The sequence below is a fragment of the Podarcis bocagei genome (assembly GCF_964188305.1).
Source record: "Podarcis bocagei genome assembly, chromosome: 3".
Taxonomy (NCBI): domain Eukaryota; kingdom Metazoa; phylum Chordata; class Lepidosauria; order Squamata; family Lacertidae; genus Podarcis; species Podarcis bocagei.
In genome coordinates, this window is record NC_138127.1 from 108,953,826 (window position 1) to 108,973,843 (window position 20,018).

At 48.6% G+C, this 20,018-nt stretch overlaps 1 protein-coding gene across 1 annotated transcript in view; it reads right to left on the reverse strand.

The window, feature by feature from the left end:
* ELP3 (elongator acetyltransferase complex subunit 3) overlaps positions 1 to 20,018 on the reverse strand; it is a 112,904-nt gene that overhangs the window by 11,247 nt on the left and 81,639 nt on the right. Inside the window, exons 13-14 of the mRNA XM_081188644.1 lie at positions 18,576 to 18,803; positions 11,729 to 11,810 (exon numbers count right to left, since the gene is read on the reverse strand). Coding sequence (XP_081044770.1) covers positions 11,729 to 11,810; positions 18,576 to 18,803 — 310 coding nt within the window. The remainder of the gene's footprint in view (positions 1 to 11,728; positions 11,811 to 18,575; positions 18,804 to 20,018) is intronic.

Here is a 20,018-nt window from a genome sequence, read left to right on the forward strand (position 1 = left end):
TGGTCTCTTCCAACTCTATGATTCTATGACATCTGACATTTCCTTTCATTCCTCCTCCCATTTGTAGCTGAAATAAGCTGCCCTTGGTTCAAATTAAGCCACACTCAATCATTTCAGTGCTGAAAAGGACTCAATCAATTTCAGATTCTAAAGAAAAGGGAGGTCATAACAGATGCTGTTATTTGCATGCAGGTGAATGCTTAAGGTGGCCCATCAGAGATTCTTCAGCTGTGAATCTTGCATCGCAGGGGGTTGAGGTTGCTGGGTATGTTTAGTCTGGAGAAGACAGGCAATAGGAGAGCCATCTTCAAATATCTGAAGGGCTGTCGCATGGAAGATGGAGCAAGCTTGTTTTCTCCTTGGCGAGAGCCAGCGTGGTGTAGTGGTTAAGAGCGGTGGACTCGTAATCTGGGGAACCGGGTTCGCTTCCCCGCTCCTCCACCTGCAGCTGCTGGGTGACCTTGGGCCAGTCACACTTCTCTGAAGTCTCTCAGCCCCACTCACCTCACAGAGTGTTTGTTGTATGATATGTAAACTGCTAAAGATGACGTAAAATGAAAATCAGATAGTGGGGACTTGGGGAAGCCCACCTAACAATGTTTAGAAAAAATAAGGATAAGACAAGAATCTGTTTGCGTTGTTTGTTTTTCTGTTTGTGTTGTTTATTTGTGTTATAAAATGAATAAAATCTTTTTTGGGGAAAAACCCAAAACCAAATCACACGCATGCGCGGAAGTGGGGAATCGCGACCCATGCATGAGCAGATGTGGGTTGCATTCTTCTCTGGATGTGAACGGGGCTTTGGAACGGATCCCGTTCGCATCCAGAGGTACCACTGTATATGGAAAAACTTTCAGACAGTAAGAGCTGTTCGACTAAGGAACGGTTTCCCTTCGGGAGGTTGTGGGCTCTTCTTCCTTGGAGGTTTTTAATAATAATAATAATAATAATAATAATAATAATAATAATAATATAATAATAATAATAATAATAATAATAATAATAATAATAATAATAATTTATTTGTACCCCGCCCATCTGGCTGGGTTTCCCCAGCCACTCTGGGCAGCTTCCACAAAGACCAAAAATACACTAAGATGTCACACATTAATAACTTCCCTGAACTTCCCTTAAGATGTCTTCTGAATGTCAGGTAGTTGTTTATCGCTTTGACATCTGCTGGAAGGGCGTTCCACAGGGCGGGCGCCACTACCGAGAAGGCCCTCTGCCTGGTTCCCTGTAACTTGGCTTCTCGCAATGAGGGAACCGCCAGAAGGCCCTCGGCGCTGGCCCTCAGTGTCCGGGCAGAACAATGGGGGTGGAGACGCTCCTTCAGGTATACTGGGCCGAGGCCATTTTTAAGCAGAGCTTGGATTGCCATCTGTCATGGATGCTTTAGCTGCGATTCCTGCGTTGCAGGGGGTGGACTGGATGACCCTCGGGGTCCCTTCCAACTCTACAGTTCTATGATTCTAGCCTCCCTCCTCCTCCTCCTCCTCCTCCTCCTTTTTTCCCTACTGCAGCAGCAACTCCCACCACCCAACCGATGCAGCTGGGGTGAGGCGGAGCGGCTGCGGAGTCATTAATGAAATATTGCCGTCTCTCTAGGAGACCAATGAGATGTAATCGCTCCATCTGGAGCTCTGTGGTGGCTCCAAGATTGTTTCCAATGGTACAAAAGGAAACCTAATGGATGCGTCCGGAGCGGGGCTGATGGCAGGCCCCCCACCCCCACCAAAATAAAACAAAAAGCCTAAGTGAGATGGAATTAGCCTGCAGATGGGCAGAGCGCCCAGCCTCCCCGACGCCCAAATATTAATGTCAGGCTGCTGATCGTTAAGCTCCCTTTTAATGAAGTAGAAAATTCGAGCGTAAACTGTTTGCCATTTCAAAATCCATACCATACGTTTCCATCGTTAGCTCTTCTTTTTTACAGAGGGAGATTATTTCTATTTATTTGCCTTTTATTTATTGCATTTCTAGTCCACTTCAAGGGACGCAGGTGGCACTGTGGGTTAAACCACAGAGCCTAGGACTTGCCAATCAGAAGGTCAATGGTTCAAATCCCCACGACGGGGTGAGCTCCCGTTGCTCGGTCCTTGCTCCTGCCAACCTAGCAGTTTGAAAGCACGTCCAAGTGCAAGTAGATAAATAGGTACCGCTCCGGCGGGAAGGTAAACAGTGTTTCCATGTGCCAGAAGGGGCTTAGTCATGCTGGCCACATGACCCGGAAGCTGTACACCGGCTCCCTTGGCCAATAAAGCGAGATGAGCGCCACAACCCCAGAGTCAGCCACGACTGGACCTAATGGTCAGGGGTCCCTTTACCTTTAGTCCACTTCAAAGAGGCTCAAGATGGCGAATATCAGGGTCTCCCAAACTTGGGTCTCCTGCTGTTTTCGGACTACAAGTCCCACCATCCCTGACCACTGGTCCTGCTAGCTATGGATGATGGGAGTTGTAGTCCGAAAACATCAGGGGAGCCAAGTTTGGGAAAGCCTAGAGCAGCCTTTCTCAACCAGTCGGTCCCCAGATGTTGTTGAACTACAACTCCCATCACCCCTAGCTAGCAAGGCCAGAGCTCAGGGATGATGGGAGCTGTAGTCCAACAACATCTGGGGACCCACAGGTTGAGAACTGCTGGCCTAGAGTATATGGTCCTCCCCCCGCCCCCATTTAATCCCCACACCAGTGAGGTAGGCCAGGTTAAGAGAGGCATTGACTGGCCCAAGCTCACCCAGTGAGCTTTTTGGCCGTGCGGGGATTTGAACCCATGTCCTCCCAGACGCTAGCCTAACACTCTAACCACTACACCACACTGCAGGTCTACGAGAGGAAAAGGGGTGTGATAGCAGGACATCTGCTCTGCATGCAGAAGACCCTGGGTTCGATGTCCATTTTAAAACTAATTTTTCCTTATACACGACATCTGCAGCAAGAATCCTGGTGGCTTAGTACCAGAAAGGGAATCAGTTACCCACTAGGGGAGAATGGTTATGTAAGCTTTCAGAATATTCAGAATTAGCCAAATTGACAGATATAAGACGACAAAAGCCCAAAAGCGAAGTGAAAAAGGAATGGGAGTGCCTAAATGAATACCTTAAAAGCCAAGGTTCGAGGACAGAAATCTGGCTGAGTCTGGAATAACCTTGTGAAGTCAAAGTATAAGAAAGAGGGATTTATATCTAGATGCTAGGATAGAGATGACAAGGAAAACAGGAAGACACAATGAGAGGTAAAGGCGGTGCTGTGGGATTGGTGGAAGTCAATGTTTGTTTTTCTTTTTAGTGTTTATATTATTAATTTGTAAGATTTGGATTTTTTTTGTATGCTTGTTTTTGTGTTTTGTGTATTGTTATTTTTTGTTGTTGTTGTGTGAAGAATACTAATAAAATTAATAATTTAATAATAATAATAATAATAATAATAATAATAATAATAATAATAATAATAATTGGGATCGGTCAAGCAGAGGAGGCCCTGGAAAGCCAGTACTGGGAAGAAGGGACAGTGAGGAGTGAGGCAACTGCATGTGTGCTTTGTCATTCCATGGGGAGTCACAGGGACGGACTCAGCAGGAAGGAAGCCTCGCAGGTGTTGTTGTTTAGTCGTTTAGTCGTGTCCGACTCTTCGTGACCCCATGGACCAGAGCACGCCAGGCACTCCTGTCTTCCACTGCCTCCTGCAGTTTGGTCAAACTCATGTTGGTAGATTCGAGAACACTGTCCCACCATCTCGTCCTCTGCCGTCCCCTTCTCCTTGTGCCCTCTATCTTTCCCAACATCAGGGTCTTTTCCAGGGAGTCTTCTCTTCTCATGAGGTGGCCAAAGTCTTGGAGCCTCAGCTTCAGGATCTGTCCTTCCAGTGAGCACTCAGGGCTGATTTCCTTCAGAATGGAGAGGTTTGATCTCCTTGCAGTCCATGGGACTCTCAAGAGTCTCCTCCAGCACCAGAATTCAAAAGCATCAATTCTTTGGCGATCAGCCTTCTTTATGGTCCAGCTCTCATTTCCATACATCACTACTGGGAAAACCTTGGCTTTTACTATACGGACCTTTGTTGGCAAGGTGATGTCTCTGCTTTTTAAGATGTTGTCTAGGTTTGCCATCGCCTTTCTCCCAAGGAGCAGGCGTCTTTTAATTTCGTGACTGCTGTCACCATCTGCACTGATCATGGAGCCCAAGAAAGGTACCTCGCAGGTAGTCAACCCTGATAGACAGCAATGTCTCTCCAGGGTTTCAGGCAACGCTCCTTTACACAATGCATAGTTGAACTATGGAACTCCCTCCCACAGGAGCCCGTGCTGGATGGCTTTAAAAAGAGGGCTGGAAGTTAAGGCTATCAATGGCTCCGAGCCACAGTGGCTATGCTCCACTTTCATGGCCAGTGTTGGCGATGCTTCTGAATCCCAGTTGCTAGAAAGCACAGGAGGGGAGGGTTGCTCTTGGATTCGAATCCTGCTCGCAGGTTCCCCAGAGGCCTGTGGTTGGCCGCCGTGAGAACAGCATGCTGGACTAGATGGGCTCCCCCTGGCCGGATCCAGCAGGGGTCTTTGCATGTTCTTATGAGGCATAAGAGACATCACCTTGCTGACAAAGGTCCGTATAGTTAAAGCTACGGTTTTCCCAGTAGTGATGTATGGAAGTGAGAGCTGGACCATAAAGAAGGCTGATCGCTGAAGAATGGGTGCTTTTGAATTCTGGTGCTGGAGGAGACTCTTGAGAGTCCCATGGACTGCAAGAAGATCCAACCTCTCCATTCTGAAGGAAATCAGCCCTGAGTGCTCACTGGAAGGACAGATCCTGAAGCTGAGGCTCCAAGACTTTGGCCACCTCCTGAGAAGAGAAGACTCCCTGGAAAAGACCCTAATGTTGGGAAAGATGGAGGGCACAAGGAGAAGGGGACGACAGAGGACGAGATGGTGGGACAGTGTTCTCGAAGCTACGAACATGAGTTTGACCAAACTGCGGGAGGCAGTGGAAGACAGGAGAGCCTGGCGTGCTCTGGTCCAGGGGGTCACAAAGAGTCAGAAACGACTAAACAATAATATGAGGCATACAGTGGTACCTCCTGTTACATACGCTTCAGGTTACATACGCTTCAGGTTACAGACTCCTCTAACCCAGAAATAGTACCTTGGGTTAAGAACGTTGCTTCAGGATGAGAACAGAAATCGTGCTCCGGCGGGGCGGCAGCAGCGGGAGGCCCCATTAGCTAAAGTGGTGCTTCAGGTTAAGAACAGTTTCAGGTTAAGAACAGACCCCCGGAACGAATTAAGTACTTAACCCGAGGTACCACTGTATTTCTTCCAACAGAGAGCTTGTGTGTGCGCAGCATGCCTCCCTCTGCCCCCCACCCCCCAAAACGAACACAGAACCATAGAGTTGCCGTGCTGGAAGGAGCTGCAAGGGTCATCCAGTCCAACCCCTTGCACTGCAGGAATCCTTTGCCCTGCGTGAGTCTCGAACCCACAACCCTTGAGCAGTGGCGTAGCATGGGGGGTGCAGGGGGGGCCGGCCGCACCGGGCGCAACATCTGGGGGTTAGGGGGCGCAAATCCACGGGTTAGGGGGCGCAAATTACTTGCCTTGCCCTGGGTGCTGACAACCCACGCTACGCCACTGCCCTTGAGATTAAGAGGCTCATGTTTGGCCGACCGAGCTACAGATATTCCGAGGTTCAATGGCAGGAAGGAGAGCTGAGTCCTCAGTCCTGCGGCAGCTCAATTTCCCCCTTTTGTTTCTCAAAGGAGCTGGCCAACGAAGGGACAGCCAGCTCGGACGTCATCGCTTCCCGGAGTCCTCCCCTCCTTCCCAGACCCGGCGGCTGCAGTGCCCACTCAGGCATTCAGCATTTCTGGCCTGTGTCCATGTTAATTTTCTACTTGACGGCACACAAATCGAAATCTGGTCTGGGGGAAAGCTGATCAGCCCCGCTACGTGGTAATTAATTCGCGGCACAGAAGCGCAACGCTGGCAAGGCGGGCCCCCCTCCCCCTGCCCCAACGCTGCCCCACAGGAGAGGTGGGACGTCATTGAAATGACGGCGAGCGGGGGGGGGGGGAAGGATATTTTTATCTCCCTTCCCCACCACCACTGGCTCACGCACAGACCCAACATAAAATAGGAAGGCATTAAACATCTTCGAAATGACTAAGGAGCATGTTGCAAACATTGCTGGACTGAAGTCTCTGATCGGAGAGTGATGGCATGCACAAAGCATTTTTTTTTCCAATGGTGAAAGGGGAGAGATAGGGGGCAAAGGGCAGTCCTGGTCTGTGCCTGGCCGCTCCTTTGGGTCGTCCTTTCAGCTGGGGAGTCCTAGGAGCTGGGGAGTTGCAGAAGAAGCCTGTGGGAGTCAGGGGGCAAAGATCTAGAGCAGCAGTAGGCAAGGGGGGGGGCAGGATTAGACAACTTCAGGGTGGAAAGGGCCATCTCAGGACATCTTCAGGAGAGGAAAAGGCTAAGGAGTAAACCCTACCCTGGAATGGAGTCCTTAAGGGGGTTGGATGGTGCCTTGTACGCCTCCTTACGGCAGCTAAGCTGGGGCCAAACATCTTGCTCTGCTGTCCTATGGACCACATCAGCCAGGCTGAGAAGGGGGTCATTTGGGAAGCCCAGGCTTGCAGGAGGTCAGTCTGCTGCTGCTAACGCAGTTGTTTGACTTCACCCCTGGAGGTGCGCTCCATTGTCTATCAAGACATACAAATACCGACGGGAACAACATGCAGAATGGCTCTGCTTTGGGCTCCATGCAATGCTTCAAAACGATCACACTTCAAAACGACCTTGACAGATTAGAGAACTGGGCCAAAACAAACAAGATGAACTTTAACAGGGAGAAATGTATTGCACTTGGGCAAAAAAAATGAGAGGCACAAATACAAGATGGGGGACACCTGGCTTGAGAGCAGTACATGTGAAAAGGATCTAGGAGTCTTGGTTGACCACAAACTTGACATGAGCCAACAGTGTGACGCGGCAGCTAAAAAAGCCAATGCAATTCTGGGCCTCATCAATAGGAGTATAGCATCTAGATCAAGGGAAGTAATAGTGCCACTGTATTCTGCTCTGGTCAGACCTCACCTGGAGTACTGTGTCCAGTTCTGGGCACCACAGTTCAAGAAGGACACTGACAAACTGGAACGTGTCCAGAGGAGGGCAACCAAAATGGTCCAAGGCCTGGAAACGATGCCTTATGAGGAACGGCTAAGGGAGCTGGGCATGTTTAGCCTGGAGAAGAGGAGGTTAAGGGGTGATATGATAGCCATGTTCAAATATATAAAAGGATGTCACATAGAGGAGGGAGAAAGGTTGTTTTCTGCTGCTCCAGAGAAGCAGACACGGAGCAATGGATCCAAACTACAAGAAAGAAGATTCCACCTAAACATTAGGAAGAACTTCCTGACAGTAAGAGCTGTTTGACAGTGGAATTTGCTGCCAAGGAGTGTGGTGCAGTCTCCTTCTTTGGAGGTCTTTAAGCAGAGGCTTGACAACCATATGTCAGGAGTGCTCTGATGGTGTTTCCTGCTTGGCAGGGGGTTGGACTCGACGGCCCTTGTGGTCTCTTCCAACTCTATGATTCTATGATTCTGAGTACCAGTGGCTGGAAACAACAGAAGGGGAGGCACTAGACACAGGTTGGGGGGAAACATTCGGAGCCAGCAAGTTACCCCAAAGGTTTGCCCGCCGCCCTCGTTTTAGATTGAACTTCCTACTCACAGAGATTTCTCCTCTGGGTTTCCATCCAAGCATTCCCTTCCCTGCTATAAAAGCACAATTTCTATAGCCTCCTTAATCTCCTCTTTTTTGGAGAATGCCTAGGAAAGGGGAGATGGAGATGTGTCGGTGGGATATCTTTGTCTTAGGGCAGAGGTGGGATTAGAGGGTCTCTTCAAACGATGCCGCCCCCCCTCCAACCAACCGAAGCTGCTTCGGCAAAAGAATGCAGCTTTTAACAAGCACTCAAGGGGGGGAGCCAGCCCCCTTTCCAGCCCAGCACTAAGTGCCCCCTCTCTCCTCCCACAAGATCCACCACTTCGGCAAATCAGAACGATCACCGGCTGAGAGAGAACTTCCATCGCCTGATGTGTGGCTAAGTTAAGAACTTAAAAGACTTCACGGGGGTCTCTATCACAAAGCCAGCCCACGCAGGTGTCACGCTGGTTCAATATGGGCTCTTAAGCTCTCAAGAGCTTCCTCTTATTTGCTTCTTTTATGGAGCAAATGAGATACAATTACGAAGGATAACCAGCTCTTCGGCATCTCTGAAAGAAGTTGGAAAGAAAAACACAAGTTTCCAAAAAAGGGGCACTTCGGGAAGACGGTCTCCGAAGTCCAAACGGGAGAAAAAACATTGGGGGGAAAAGATTTACTCCGTTGTCAGCTCCGTTCACGAACAGCTACCGTATTTTTCACTCTATAAGACACACCAGACCACAAGACGCACCTAGTTTTTGGAGGAGGAAAACAAGAAAAAAAATATTCTGAATCTCAGAAGCCAGAACAGCAAGAGGGATCGCTGCGCAGTGAAAGCAGCAATCCCTCTTGCTGTTCTGGCTTCTGGGATAGCTGCGCAGCCTGCATTCGCTCCATAAGATGCACACACATTTCCCCTTACTTTTTAGGAGGGGAAAAGTGAGTCTTATAGAGCAAAAAATACGGTAGTCCAAATGGGCAATGGAGATCCCTCAGCTCACATCGCGTCTCGGCCTTCTCCAACCCGGTGCCCTCCAGAAGTTTTGGAGCCCCACCATCCTTGTCTTGGGCTCATGAGAGTGGTCGTCCAAAACATCTGGAGGCCCCCAAGTTGGGGAAGGCTGACTTATAAGCACACAAGAGCCGCCTGCTGTTTCAGGCCAATGGGCCACCTAGTCTAACATCCTGTTTTCACAGTGGCCAAAGAGACGCCCCTTGTGGGAAATCCAGAAGCAGGAGGTCTTTAAGCAGAGGCTTGACAACCATATGTCAGGAGTGCTCTGATGGTGTTTCCTGCTTGGCAGGGGGTTGGACTCGATGGCCCTTGTGGTCTATTCCAACTCTATGATTCTATGACCCGAGAACAAGAGTCTTCTCTCCCTGCCTAAGGTTTCCAGCAACTGTCATGTTCTTGTGTTCTGAACATCTGAGTCCCAATGCATAAAATACAATGATCTGCGGTCCCTCCAACAGTCCCTGCAGATTACCACCCATCCAGCAGACAAATTAAATAGCTGACAATTTGCATTGTTTGTAGCTCGCGCCAAGGAATCCAACAGGGAAAGCAAACTCTCTGCAGGGGAGACCAGCGCCATGCCCCTGGCCAAGCAGATTTGGCTGTTTTTCAAAGGCAGGGTGCAGATGAAGGCTCCATTCCTCTCTATATATGCATATGTCTATGTATGAATGGAGACTTCTGCTCCTGCTGGCCAGTGAGGGAGGCCACGATAATTTCGCTGCTGCGTTGTGAATGCTCAGACAGGCGGTTTGGAGAAAGGAAGGGAAGAAAAGAAAATGTCCCATGCAACCCACCCGCCTCCTGAAATTAACAAAGCCAGATAATCTCTGCCAGCGCAACCCTGCCTGTATTTTTATTTACGATAAAACCCCACGGAGGAAGTTGAGCGTTTTAGATTGCATTTCCCAGGTAACAGCTGGAAAGCCTCAATTCTTTGAAGGCTCTTTGACCGACTCTCTTTCCCTTTTCGTTCTTAGAGCCCAGCTCTGAATCCTGATCGCTTCGGGGCGGAAGAGACACGCAACCGTCTGCTTGGGAATATTGTGCTCGCTCAAAGAAGCAGGCAGCTAAAGCTGCCCACTCAACACAGAGCTCACACTGCGGCTGCATCTCCCCGCTCCCCCACTGGGGAAGAGCAACGTTCCCCTTTTAACATTTCCCTCTGGTGCATGCTCAGGTTGGCGATATTAGCATTAGAACGAGACCCTTGCCATGCCTATAACCTCACAAGGAGAGAACGGTTACCCCATTTCCTCCCGGTTCATTCAGATACAGTCTCAAACTGGCGTCAGCAGAGAAACGAGCCCTTTCGCTTAACAGCTCCTCTCTACTTTCTGTCACGGTGTGCTTTTTAGCCAAATGGAGCGTTCTCATCCCCAATAGAACTCATCGAGCGCAGTGGCCACGTTAGGAGGGAGACAGATTCCCTGCTCATTTCATTTTCAACGAGTGTCACCCCGCAAGTCTAAAACTCACGGGAAGGATCAGAACACGCCTTTGAGGAAAGCTTCAGGCAACCTCTGGTCGGGATTCTCCGACAGGGGTCAGCAAACTTTTGCAGCAGGGGGCTGGTCCACTGTCCCTCAGACCTTGGGGGGGGGGGCAGACTATATTTTGAAGGGAAAACAATGAACGAATTCCTGTGCCCCACAAATAACCCAGAGATGCATTTTAAATAAAAGGACACATTCTACTTCCGGGTTTGTTGTGTTCACAAGCCGAAAAGATGCAAAATGAACCTAATGCAACACGAGGTATGACTGTAAGATGTTTTCTGTTCCCTGAGAATTGTTTGGCAGGGAGGGGCATTAAGTTCTAGGAGTCTCTTCCTGTAGAGCAGTGATGGCCAAACTTGGCCCTCCAGCTGCTTTGGGACCACAATTCCCATTATCCCTGACCACTGGTCCTGTTAGTTAGGGATGATTGGAGTTGTAGTCCCCAAAACAGCTGGAGGGCCAAGTTTGGCCATCATTGCTGTAGAGGGAAAGGGTACATATTCCAGACACAGGCTAAGTGCCTCAGAGAGAGCTAATCTGCACATGTAAAAGGTAAAGGGACCCCTGACCAGTAGGTCCAGTTGTGGACAACTCTGGGGTTGCAGCACTCATCTCGCTTTATTGGCCAAGGGAGCCGGCGTACAGCTTCCGGGTCATGTGGCCAGCATGACTAAGCCGCTTCTGGTGAACCAGAGCAGCGCACGGAAATGCTGTTTACCTTCCCACCGGAGTGGTACCTATTTATCTACTTGCACTTTGACGTGCTTTCGAACTGCTAGGTTGGCAGGAGCAGGGACTGAGCAACGGGAGCTCACCCCGTCACGGGGATTCGAACTGCCAACCTTCTGATCGGCAAGTCCTAGGCTCTGTGGTTTAGACCACAGCGCCACCTGGGTAGACTTGCCTAAACAGGAATGTTTTAGCAGGTGCTGGACAGTACAGGTTAATGACTGATTTGCGCACGCCCAATGGCGAGTGACCATGCATGTCTGCATTGCGGTGACCTGGAAGTGGCGGAAAAGGGGTTAGAGGGGGTTATGCGTGCTCTGCCGTTGCATGCAATGACCTGGAAAGCAAGTCCTGTGCAAATCGAGGGTTGTCTGTACAGCAAAAGCACCTGACTGATATCAATAGTGTTCAGAAAATAAAATAATCAAGAGGGAGGTATAAGCCAGGCTTCCTCAACCTGCGGCCCTCCAGATGTTTTGGCCTACAACTCCCATGATCCCTAGCTAGCAGGACCAGTGGTCAGGGATGATGGGAATTGTAGTCTCAAAACATCTGGAGGGCCGAGGTTGAGGAAGCCTGGTACAAGCAGTCTTGGAGAACCCAAAAGTTTACATGAGTAGGAGAAAGTCTTTGGAAAACCTGAGGGCGGGCAAGGGAACCATATGGGAGGGAGAAGGAATGGAGTGTGTTGCAAGGGGGCAGCGTTGAGCCAGGGCGCGACACCTCGCACAATTTTGCTGCAGCCCCCCCCCCTGCTGTTAAAAGTGGGAGGCAAATTTGCCTGGCGTACCTGAAATGACGGCGATCTTCCACGACCCGTGCTCTTCCTTCGCGATTCTCTCCGCCTCCTCCATCAGCAGCATCCCAAATCCCTAGAGGAAGGAAGACAAGTGAGTTTGTCTTCAAGATCACAAGGAACTTGTAATTTAGGGATTAGCAGGGAGCTTGTTTGTTTAAAAAAAGTCTTGCTGGTGGAATGGGGAACGGAGGTCACAGAAGTACTTGCGGGCGCGAAAAAGGCAGTGTGACAGCAGAGATGAATTTTATAAAAACACTCCAAACATTTCTCTTTTGTTTCCCGAGTAATCTAGAGGTGATTTTGCTGGGACACTCCAGCTTGCAGTGCAGGAAACTGCTGAATGCACAAATGGGAGTTTGGATTAAAAAAAATAAAAATAAACAAGATTTGGGTAAGCTTCCAAGGGCCAGGCCACCTGGCCCCCAGAACCCTCCCCAGGCCACTCCCTTCCCTGCCCTTAAACTCCCATATTGCTCCTCGCTTGTCTGGATGGGGACAGAGAAAGGTGTGTGCAGAAACCAGCCTGCGGCACAGACATAACATTAGCACCTGTGGCTCCGCCCACTTTCACCTCTGGCTCCACCCACCTCTGGCATGTGGCCCTTGGGGGGTTGGCCAGAAGGAAATATGGCCCTCAGGTTCGAAAAACATACCCTGCTCAGCTTCAACCAAGGCAACTTTGCCCATGGTCCAAGTTTTAACCCGTTTTTAGACTATTAACTTTATGAAAGTCTTAGGTCATTATTAACTCTTCTCGTTGATAATTTTATTGTTTGATCCTCTTTTTTTAATTTTTGCAAACTGCTTTGAGGTTTCTCCCCCTTTCTCTGTCAAGTCTTGCAAAATAAAAATAAAATAAATGAAAAGGCACCCCGAGCCGTAAACCTTGCTCTCAGGAGAGTCTGGCGTTTGCAAACTACCGATTGGGGTGTTTGCACAATTTGGCCAGCTTGCTTAAAATCTGGAGGCACTCGGCTCCTGTTGCCTTTGCCGCTGCACACACACACACGCTTGCAAAAAATGGCAGTGCGAATCGGCCCAGGAAACCCTGTAAGCCGCAGCTGGGAGGACGATTTGCAATGCCTGGCTTTGCTGTGCCCACAAGGCCAGTGGGAGAGGGTTTCTGAAGGGGGTGCGATCCTGCCTCAAACAAAAAAGGACCCATCTGCAAGGAACAAGAGCATTATTCTCGCATAACAGGGATATCTCTTATGCTAAACATACCCTTCCCTAGCATGCCGCTCTGGGGAAGAAGTGAGTGTGTGTTTATTTGTGTGGGGAGTATTCATTTTTAGGGTACTGATGTCTGCCCCCCCATAAACATTCCTTCAGCCCACATTTGTGCGTCATGAGCCCAAGTCTCCATTTCCAATCTATTTCAATTTGTTAGCGCTGGGCTCCAGTCAATTGATTTTCCTCCCCCTTCCACCTTCCACGTGCGTCAACCATTTTTCCGCTCCCGGCTTTTGAAATTTCGCTTTCAGGAGGTAAGCATTCATTTTCTGCTCTCTTTTTCTCTCTCTCTCTTCTCCATACCCCCCCCCCCGCCAACCCGCAAATTCCATTTTACCACTTCTGCCTTGTTGCCCGGGGTCATTACTATCAAACAGAAGTTGCATCCTAATGCACATGCAGCCGACGAAGAGCGCTTAATTTAAAACAAAACAATTTTTTTTAAAAAAACACACACACACGAAGACAATAGCGAAATTAAAACATCAGCCCCGGAGGATTCAGGTGGAAAGGAAACAAGGACCATTCTTCTACTATACCATCTAAAATTATGATTACGGTTATTGTATTTATTTATATCTTGCCTTCCCCGCCTCAGACGCAAGGCAGCTTGCACAAATTAAAACAACGCAGATAAAATGCAGAAAGCATAGAAAAGATTGCGGTCAAAAAAGCAATTGAACTCTAATGGAGTTAAAATAATATAACCCCCCCCCCCAAATGTATTAAAATACAGATAATAAAAACAGGGCAGTTCTGTTAAGAGACCTTTCTTTAACAATACAGTCAGTTCCCAAAGGCCTGTCGGAGTAAGACTGTCTTCACCTGCCCATTTCAAGTACAGCAAAGAGGGAGCCAGTCTAGCTTCTCTAAGAAGGGAGTTCCAAAGTTCCTTGGAAGGAGCCACCACAGAGAAGGCCCTTGCCCGCCTGTGTCGCAGCCAATAAGGGTGGGTGGGACTGGGAAAAACAATGCTGTCCAGGGTTGTAAAGACTGCAGAGAGAATAATTGGGTGCACTCGTCCCACCTCGGATCAAATCTACGCTTCCAGGTGCCATAAGAAAGCTGCAGAGATAGCGCAGGATAGTGTGCACCCCGGAAATGATCTCTTTCAGCTTCTGCCTTCTGGAAGAAGGTACAGGGTTATAAAGACCAGGAACAGCCGTCTGAGAAACAGTTTCTACCGAAATGCAATTTTGGTTTTAAACGCAGTGTAACGAGTCTGTATGGGAATATATTGTATTTAAAAATGGGGTATCAGAGTTTTTAGGGGGCTAACCAGGTTGGGATAGTTGGGATAGCAGACTAGTTAGTTTTGAATGTCTTAGTTTTGAATGTCTTATAGAATCATAGAGTTGGAAGAGACCACAAGGGCCATCGAGTCCAACCCCCTGCCAAGCAGGAAACACCATCAGAGCACTCCTGACATATGGTTGTCAAGCCTCTGCTTAAAGAACTCCAAAGTAGGAGACTCCACCACACTCCTTGGCAGCAAATTCCACTGTCGAACAGCTCTTACTGTCAGGAAGTTCTTCCTAATGTTTAGGTGGAATCTTCTTTCTTGTAGTTTGGATCCATTGCTCCGTGTCCGCTTCTCTGGAGCAGCAGAAAACAACCTTTCTCCCTCCTCTATGTGACATCCTTTTCTATATTTGAACATGGCTATCATATCACCCCTTAACCTCCTCTTCTCCAGGCTAAACATGCCCAGCTCCCTTAGCCGTTCCTCATAAGGCATCGTTTCCAGGCCTTTGACCATTTTGGTTGCCCTCCTCTGGACACGTTCCAATTTGTCAGTGTCCTTCTTGAACTGTGGTGCCCAGAACTGGACACAGTACTCCAGGTGAGGTCTGACCAGAGCAGAATACAGTGGCACTATTACTTCCCTTGATCTAGATGCTATACTCCTATTGATGCAGCCCAGAATTGCATTGGCTTTTTTAGCTGCCGCGTCACACTGTTGGCTCATGTCAAGTTTGTGGTCAACCAAGACTCCTAGATCCTTTTCACATGTACTGCTCTCAAGCCAGGTGTCCCCCATCTTGTATTTGTGCCTCTCATTTTTTTTTGCCCAAGTGCAATACTTTACATTTCTCCCTGTTAAAGTTCATCTTCTTTGTTTTGGCCCATTTCTCTAATCTGTCAAGGTCGTTTTGAAGTGTGATCCTGTCCTCTGGGGTGTTAGCCACCCCTCCCAGTTTGGTGTCATCGGCAGCAGGAGGCCCCATTAGCTAAAGTGGTGCTTCAGGTTAAGAACAGTTAAGAACAGTTTCAGGTTAAGGACGGACCTCCGGAATGAATTAAGTACTTAACCCGAGGTACCACTGTACATGAAAATGTCACACATTAAAAATGTCCCTGAACAGGGCTGCCTTCAGATGTCTTCTGAATGTCAGGTAGCTGTTTATCTCTTTGACATCTGATGGGAGGGCGTTCCACAGGGCGGGCGCCACTACCGAGAAGGCCCTCTGCCTAGTTCCCTGTAGCTTTGCTTCTCGCAGCGAGGGAACCGCCAGAAGGCCCTTGGCGCTGGACCTCAGCATCCGGGCAGAACGATAGGGGTGGAGACGCTCCTTCAGGTATACTGGAGGCCGTTTAGGGCTTTCAAGGTCAGCACCAACACTTTGAATTGTGCTTGGAAACGTACTGGGAGCCAATGTAGGTCTTTCAAGACCGGTGTTATGTGGTCTCGGCGGCTGCCCCCAATCAGCAGTCTAGCTGCCCTTGGGTGCTGTGGTGCCCCATCTCTGGAATATCCACCCAATACACTTGGTTTTTTCCTGGCCTTCGCATGTGCCCAGATCTTGGCTCCAATGCAGTTTCTGCCGTTGAATTTTTTATCTGCTCTGCTTTTAAATTGCTTTATTTCTCTGTTTGCATGTGTCCTCTCTTCTTTTAAAAACAGGAAGATTTTTATCGCCCACTGCTCCCAAGGTCTGAAAAAGTTGTTAAAAGGAATCTGGTGTAAAATAAATAACTGGAAGGTAGTGAAGACCTGAATCCTGAAAAAGGCCGATTAACTACCTAGCTGCCGGGCCGCCATTTCTGAATATTTTTCCAAGACGTACAATGCATTGCGCAAGAACATAAAGAGAGCCTTTAGCTGGATCAGACCTATGGCCCATCTGGCCCAGTATCCTGTTCTCACAGTGGCCACCCAGCTGCACATGGGAATACAGCAAGCAGGATTCGAACACAGGGGCAGCACTCTCCCCTCCTGTGGTTTCCAGCAATTAGCATACAGAAACACTGCTGCTTCAGGGACCTGAAGTCGAGTTTGTCAAAGCCTCTGTGACACACTGGGCAATAGATATCTGTTGTTTAGTCGTTTAGTCGTGTCCGCCTCTTCGTGACCCCCTGGACCAGAGCACGCCAGGCACTCCTGTCTTCCACTGCCTCCCGCAGTTTGGTCAAACTCATGCTGGTAGCTTCGAGAACACTGTCCCACCATGTCATCCTCTGTCATCCCCTTCTCCTTGTGCCCTCAGTCTTTCCAAACACTGTCCCACCATCTCATCCTCTGTCGTCCCCTTCTCCTTGTGCCCTCCATCTTTCCCAACATCAGGGTCTTTTCCAGGGAGTCTTCTCTTCTCATGAGTGGCCAAAGTCTTGGAGCCTCAGCTTCAGGATCCGTCCTTCCAGTGAGCACTCAGGGCTGAGTTCCTTCAGAATAGAGAGGTTTGATCTTCTTGCAGTCCATGGGACTCTCAAGAGTCTCCTCCAGCACCATAATTCAAAAGCATCAATTCTTCGGCCGATCAGCCTTCTTTATGGTCCTGCTCTCACTTCCATACATCACTAGTGGGAAAACCGTAGCTTTAACTATACGGACCTTTGTCAGCAAGGTGATGTCTCTTATGCCTCATAAGAACATGCAAAGACCCCTGCTGGATCCGGCCAGTCTTCTGTCTTCCACTGCCTCCCGCAGTTTGGTCAAACTCATGCTGGTAGCTTCGAGAACACTGTTCCACCATCTCGTCCTCTGTCGTCCCCTTCTCCTTCTGTCTTCCATGTTTCCCAGCATCAGGGTCTTTTCCAGGGAGTCTTCTCTTCTCATGAGGTGGCCAAAGTCTTGGAGCCACAGCTTCAGGACCTGTCCTTCCCGTGAGCACTCAGGGTTGGTTTCCTTCAGAATGGAGAGGTTTGATCTTCTTGCAGTCCATGGGACTCTCAAGAGTCTCCTCCAGCACCATAATTCAAAAGCATCAATTCTTCGGCCATCAGCCTTCTTTATGGTCCAGCTCTCACTTCCATACATCACTACTGGGAAAATCATAGCTTTAACTATACGGACCTATATAACTATACGGATATAGGACACAATATAGATTTTAACCTCTGGGGGAAAACTTGGAAAAGCAATTTGAAGTTCACAGTGTGTTATTCCTTGAAGGAAAACTACCTGAAAATGATTCACAGGTCGTATTTAACTCCGAGTAGGCTTGCCAAGATGTACAAGACTACTGAATCAGGTAAGCGCTGGAGATGCACAGAGGCGGAGGGAACGTTTTTTCATATGTGGTGGACTTGTAAAAGGGTAAAAGAGTATTGGGAAATGATCCCTAATGAATTGAAAAAATGTTTAAAATACTCCACCCCCCCCAAAAAAAACCCCAGAGTCCTTTCTGTTGGGGATAATTCAGACTGAAATTCCCAGGTGTCAAAAAAGGTTATTTATGTATGCTACTACTGCAGCCCGTGTTTTGTTAGCCCAAATGTGGAAAACGAGCGAGAAGAATGGCAACTTAAGCCGACAGAATATGCACAGCTTGCAGACTTAACGTAGACAAAAAAGAACATATGTTTAGAGAAGTTTGGAAAACTTTTTTTGAATATACAGTGGTACCTCGGTTTACGAACTTAATCCGTTCCAGAAGTCCGTTCTTAAACCGAAACCATTCTTAAACCGAGGCGCGATTTCCCTAATGAGGTTTCCCGCCGCCAGTGCCCTTCCACCGTTTGGATTCCGTTCTTAGACCGAGGTAAAGTTCTCAAACCAAGACACTATTTCTGGTTTTGCAGAGTTTATAAACCAAAATTGTTCTTCAGCTGGACTGTTCTTAAACCGAGATACCACTATATGGGAAATAAGTGTGTACACCTGAAAAGTTTGGCAGCATTAAGATAAATTCAACTGTGTAAATAAGTTTTGATGGATACAATAAGGCAGGGGTGGCCAACTCCCAAGAGACTGCGATCTACTCACAAAGTTAAAAACTGGCAGTGATTGACCCCTTTTTGGGGGGTTCGGGTCAAAGCTGTTGAGTTTTTCCAGGGAGGAGGTAAAATGTTGAGCTTTTTTAAGGGGAGCCACAGTTGTTCAGCTTCTTTGGGGGGGAGCCAGTGATCTACCAGTGATCTACTGCAGATGTCCGGTGATCTACAGGTAGATCACGATCTACCTGTTGGACATGCCTGCAATAAGGGAATACTGAATGGTTTGGTTTTTGTAAAATATGCAGGGATTTATGATACGCAAAATGAACCATGGAAACGGAAGAAGGGAAGCCACTGACATTTTAGGGATGTTAAAATGAGCACTGTATTTTAAATTGTATACAGAAAATTAATAAAAATGTTATATATATAGGCAGGCTTCAGGTACCTGATGCTGGAATTTCAAGGGGTCGCGGCTGCTGACGGGGACCACGCTCCCGTAGACGTGGAGCTCTCGGACGATGGAGACGCCCCCCTTCAGCTCCGCCCGGAACGTCTCCTCCGAGCACTTCCGCAAGCGCAGCAGGCCAATGAGGATGTCCTGCTCAGGGTCCTCATAGGATAGGAAGGTCTCCCAGCCGCCGTTGGCCACGTAGTCTCTCCGGATCAGTTCAACCTGTTCGAAAGAGAGGAAGAGGAGGAGAAAGGCCTGAGAAGCTGACTTTAAAAAATAAAAAATTGAGATGGCAACCGCGGGGGTGATCATAATTGTGCAGCCCACGAAGGAGCCCAAAGTCAATTTCACGGCCATGCAGGCAATTGTCTGCGTGGGGCTTTGAGCGGAGCGTTTGTGTGTGTGTATGTCTGTGTTTGTGTGAAATCGCTTCACGTTCGTCCGCCTCGCTGCAGATGGATTTTCAGCAGCATCAGATAAGAGCTGAAGGTGAGATTATTGTATTTTCACACAAGGGAAGCTGGTGTTGGAACTTTAAATGAGAAAGCATTTGTAGAAATCACACACCCATGCTTCTCAAAGACCCTTGGTAGGTCAGGCATACAAGGAAAAATGTCCTGAACATTGCCAACATTAAGAGAGAGAGAGAAGAAAAAACAGCAACAGAAGAGTCCAGACCAAAAGACCCTTCATGGCCTGCCAGGATCACTTATGCTCGATCAATCTTGTACAACTCTGTAACCTCCAGATGTTTTGACTGATTGATCTGAATTTATTTCACCTGTTTCTCTGCCACTTTCCACTCAAATGAATCCCAAAGCAGCTTACTGTATTGTAATATTTTATTGGAAGCTGCCCAGAGTGTCTGAGGAAGTCCAGCCAGATGGGTGGGGTATAAATAACAAATTATTATTATTATTACAATCAATGATCAGCAGCAATATAATAAGACGTCCCAAGTACAGCCTTAATCATGGGCTGGCAAACTAAGGCCCGGGGGCCAGATCCGGCCCAACTGCATTCTGGATCTGGCCTGCAGACGGTCCGGGAATCGCTGTGTGGATTGGCGTGGGGATTCTGTTCGTTCGGGCTGTGCCATTTCCCCCCTGCGCCATTCCATTCCCCCCCCCCACACTGCGGCGGTGTCTCCTCCCTCTCTACTCCTGGCTTCTCCCCGGCCTGCCTAGAGGAGGAAGGGGGTGTCGGATTCTCAGGCCGCAGTCAGAGGTAACTGGCCACTCCCTAGGCATTTGGCTTGAGATCCTTGTTGACCTCCCCGTCTGCGTCTCCCGGCAGGATACAGGCGAGGTCACTATCGGCGATCCCACTCAGCGTGAGAGGGACACACCAACTCCTCCCTCCTCCCTGCTTCCCTCAGGGAGGGGAAAGAGCAGACAGAAATCTATTTACATGTCTTTATTCCTGTCATTCCAGCAG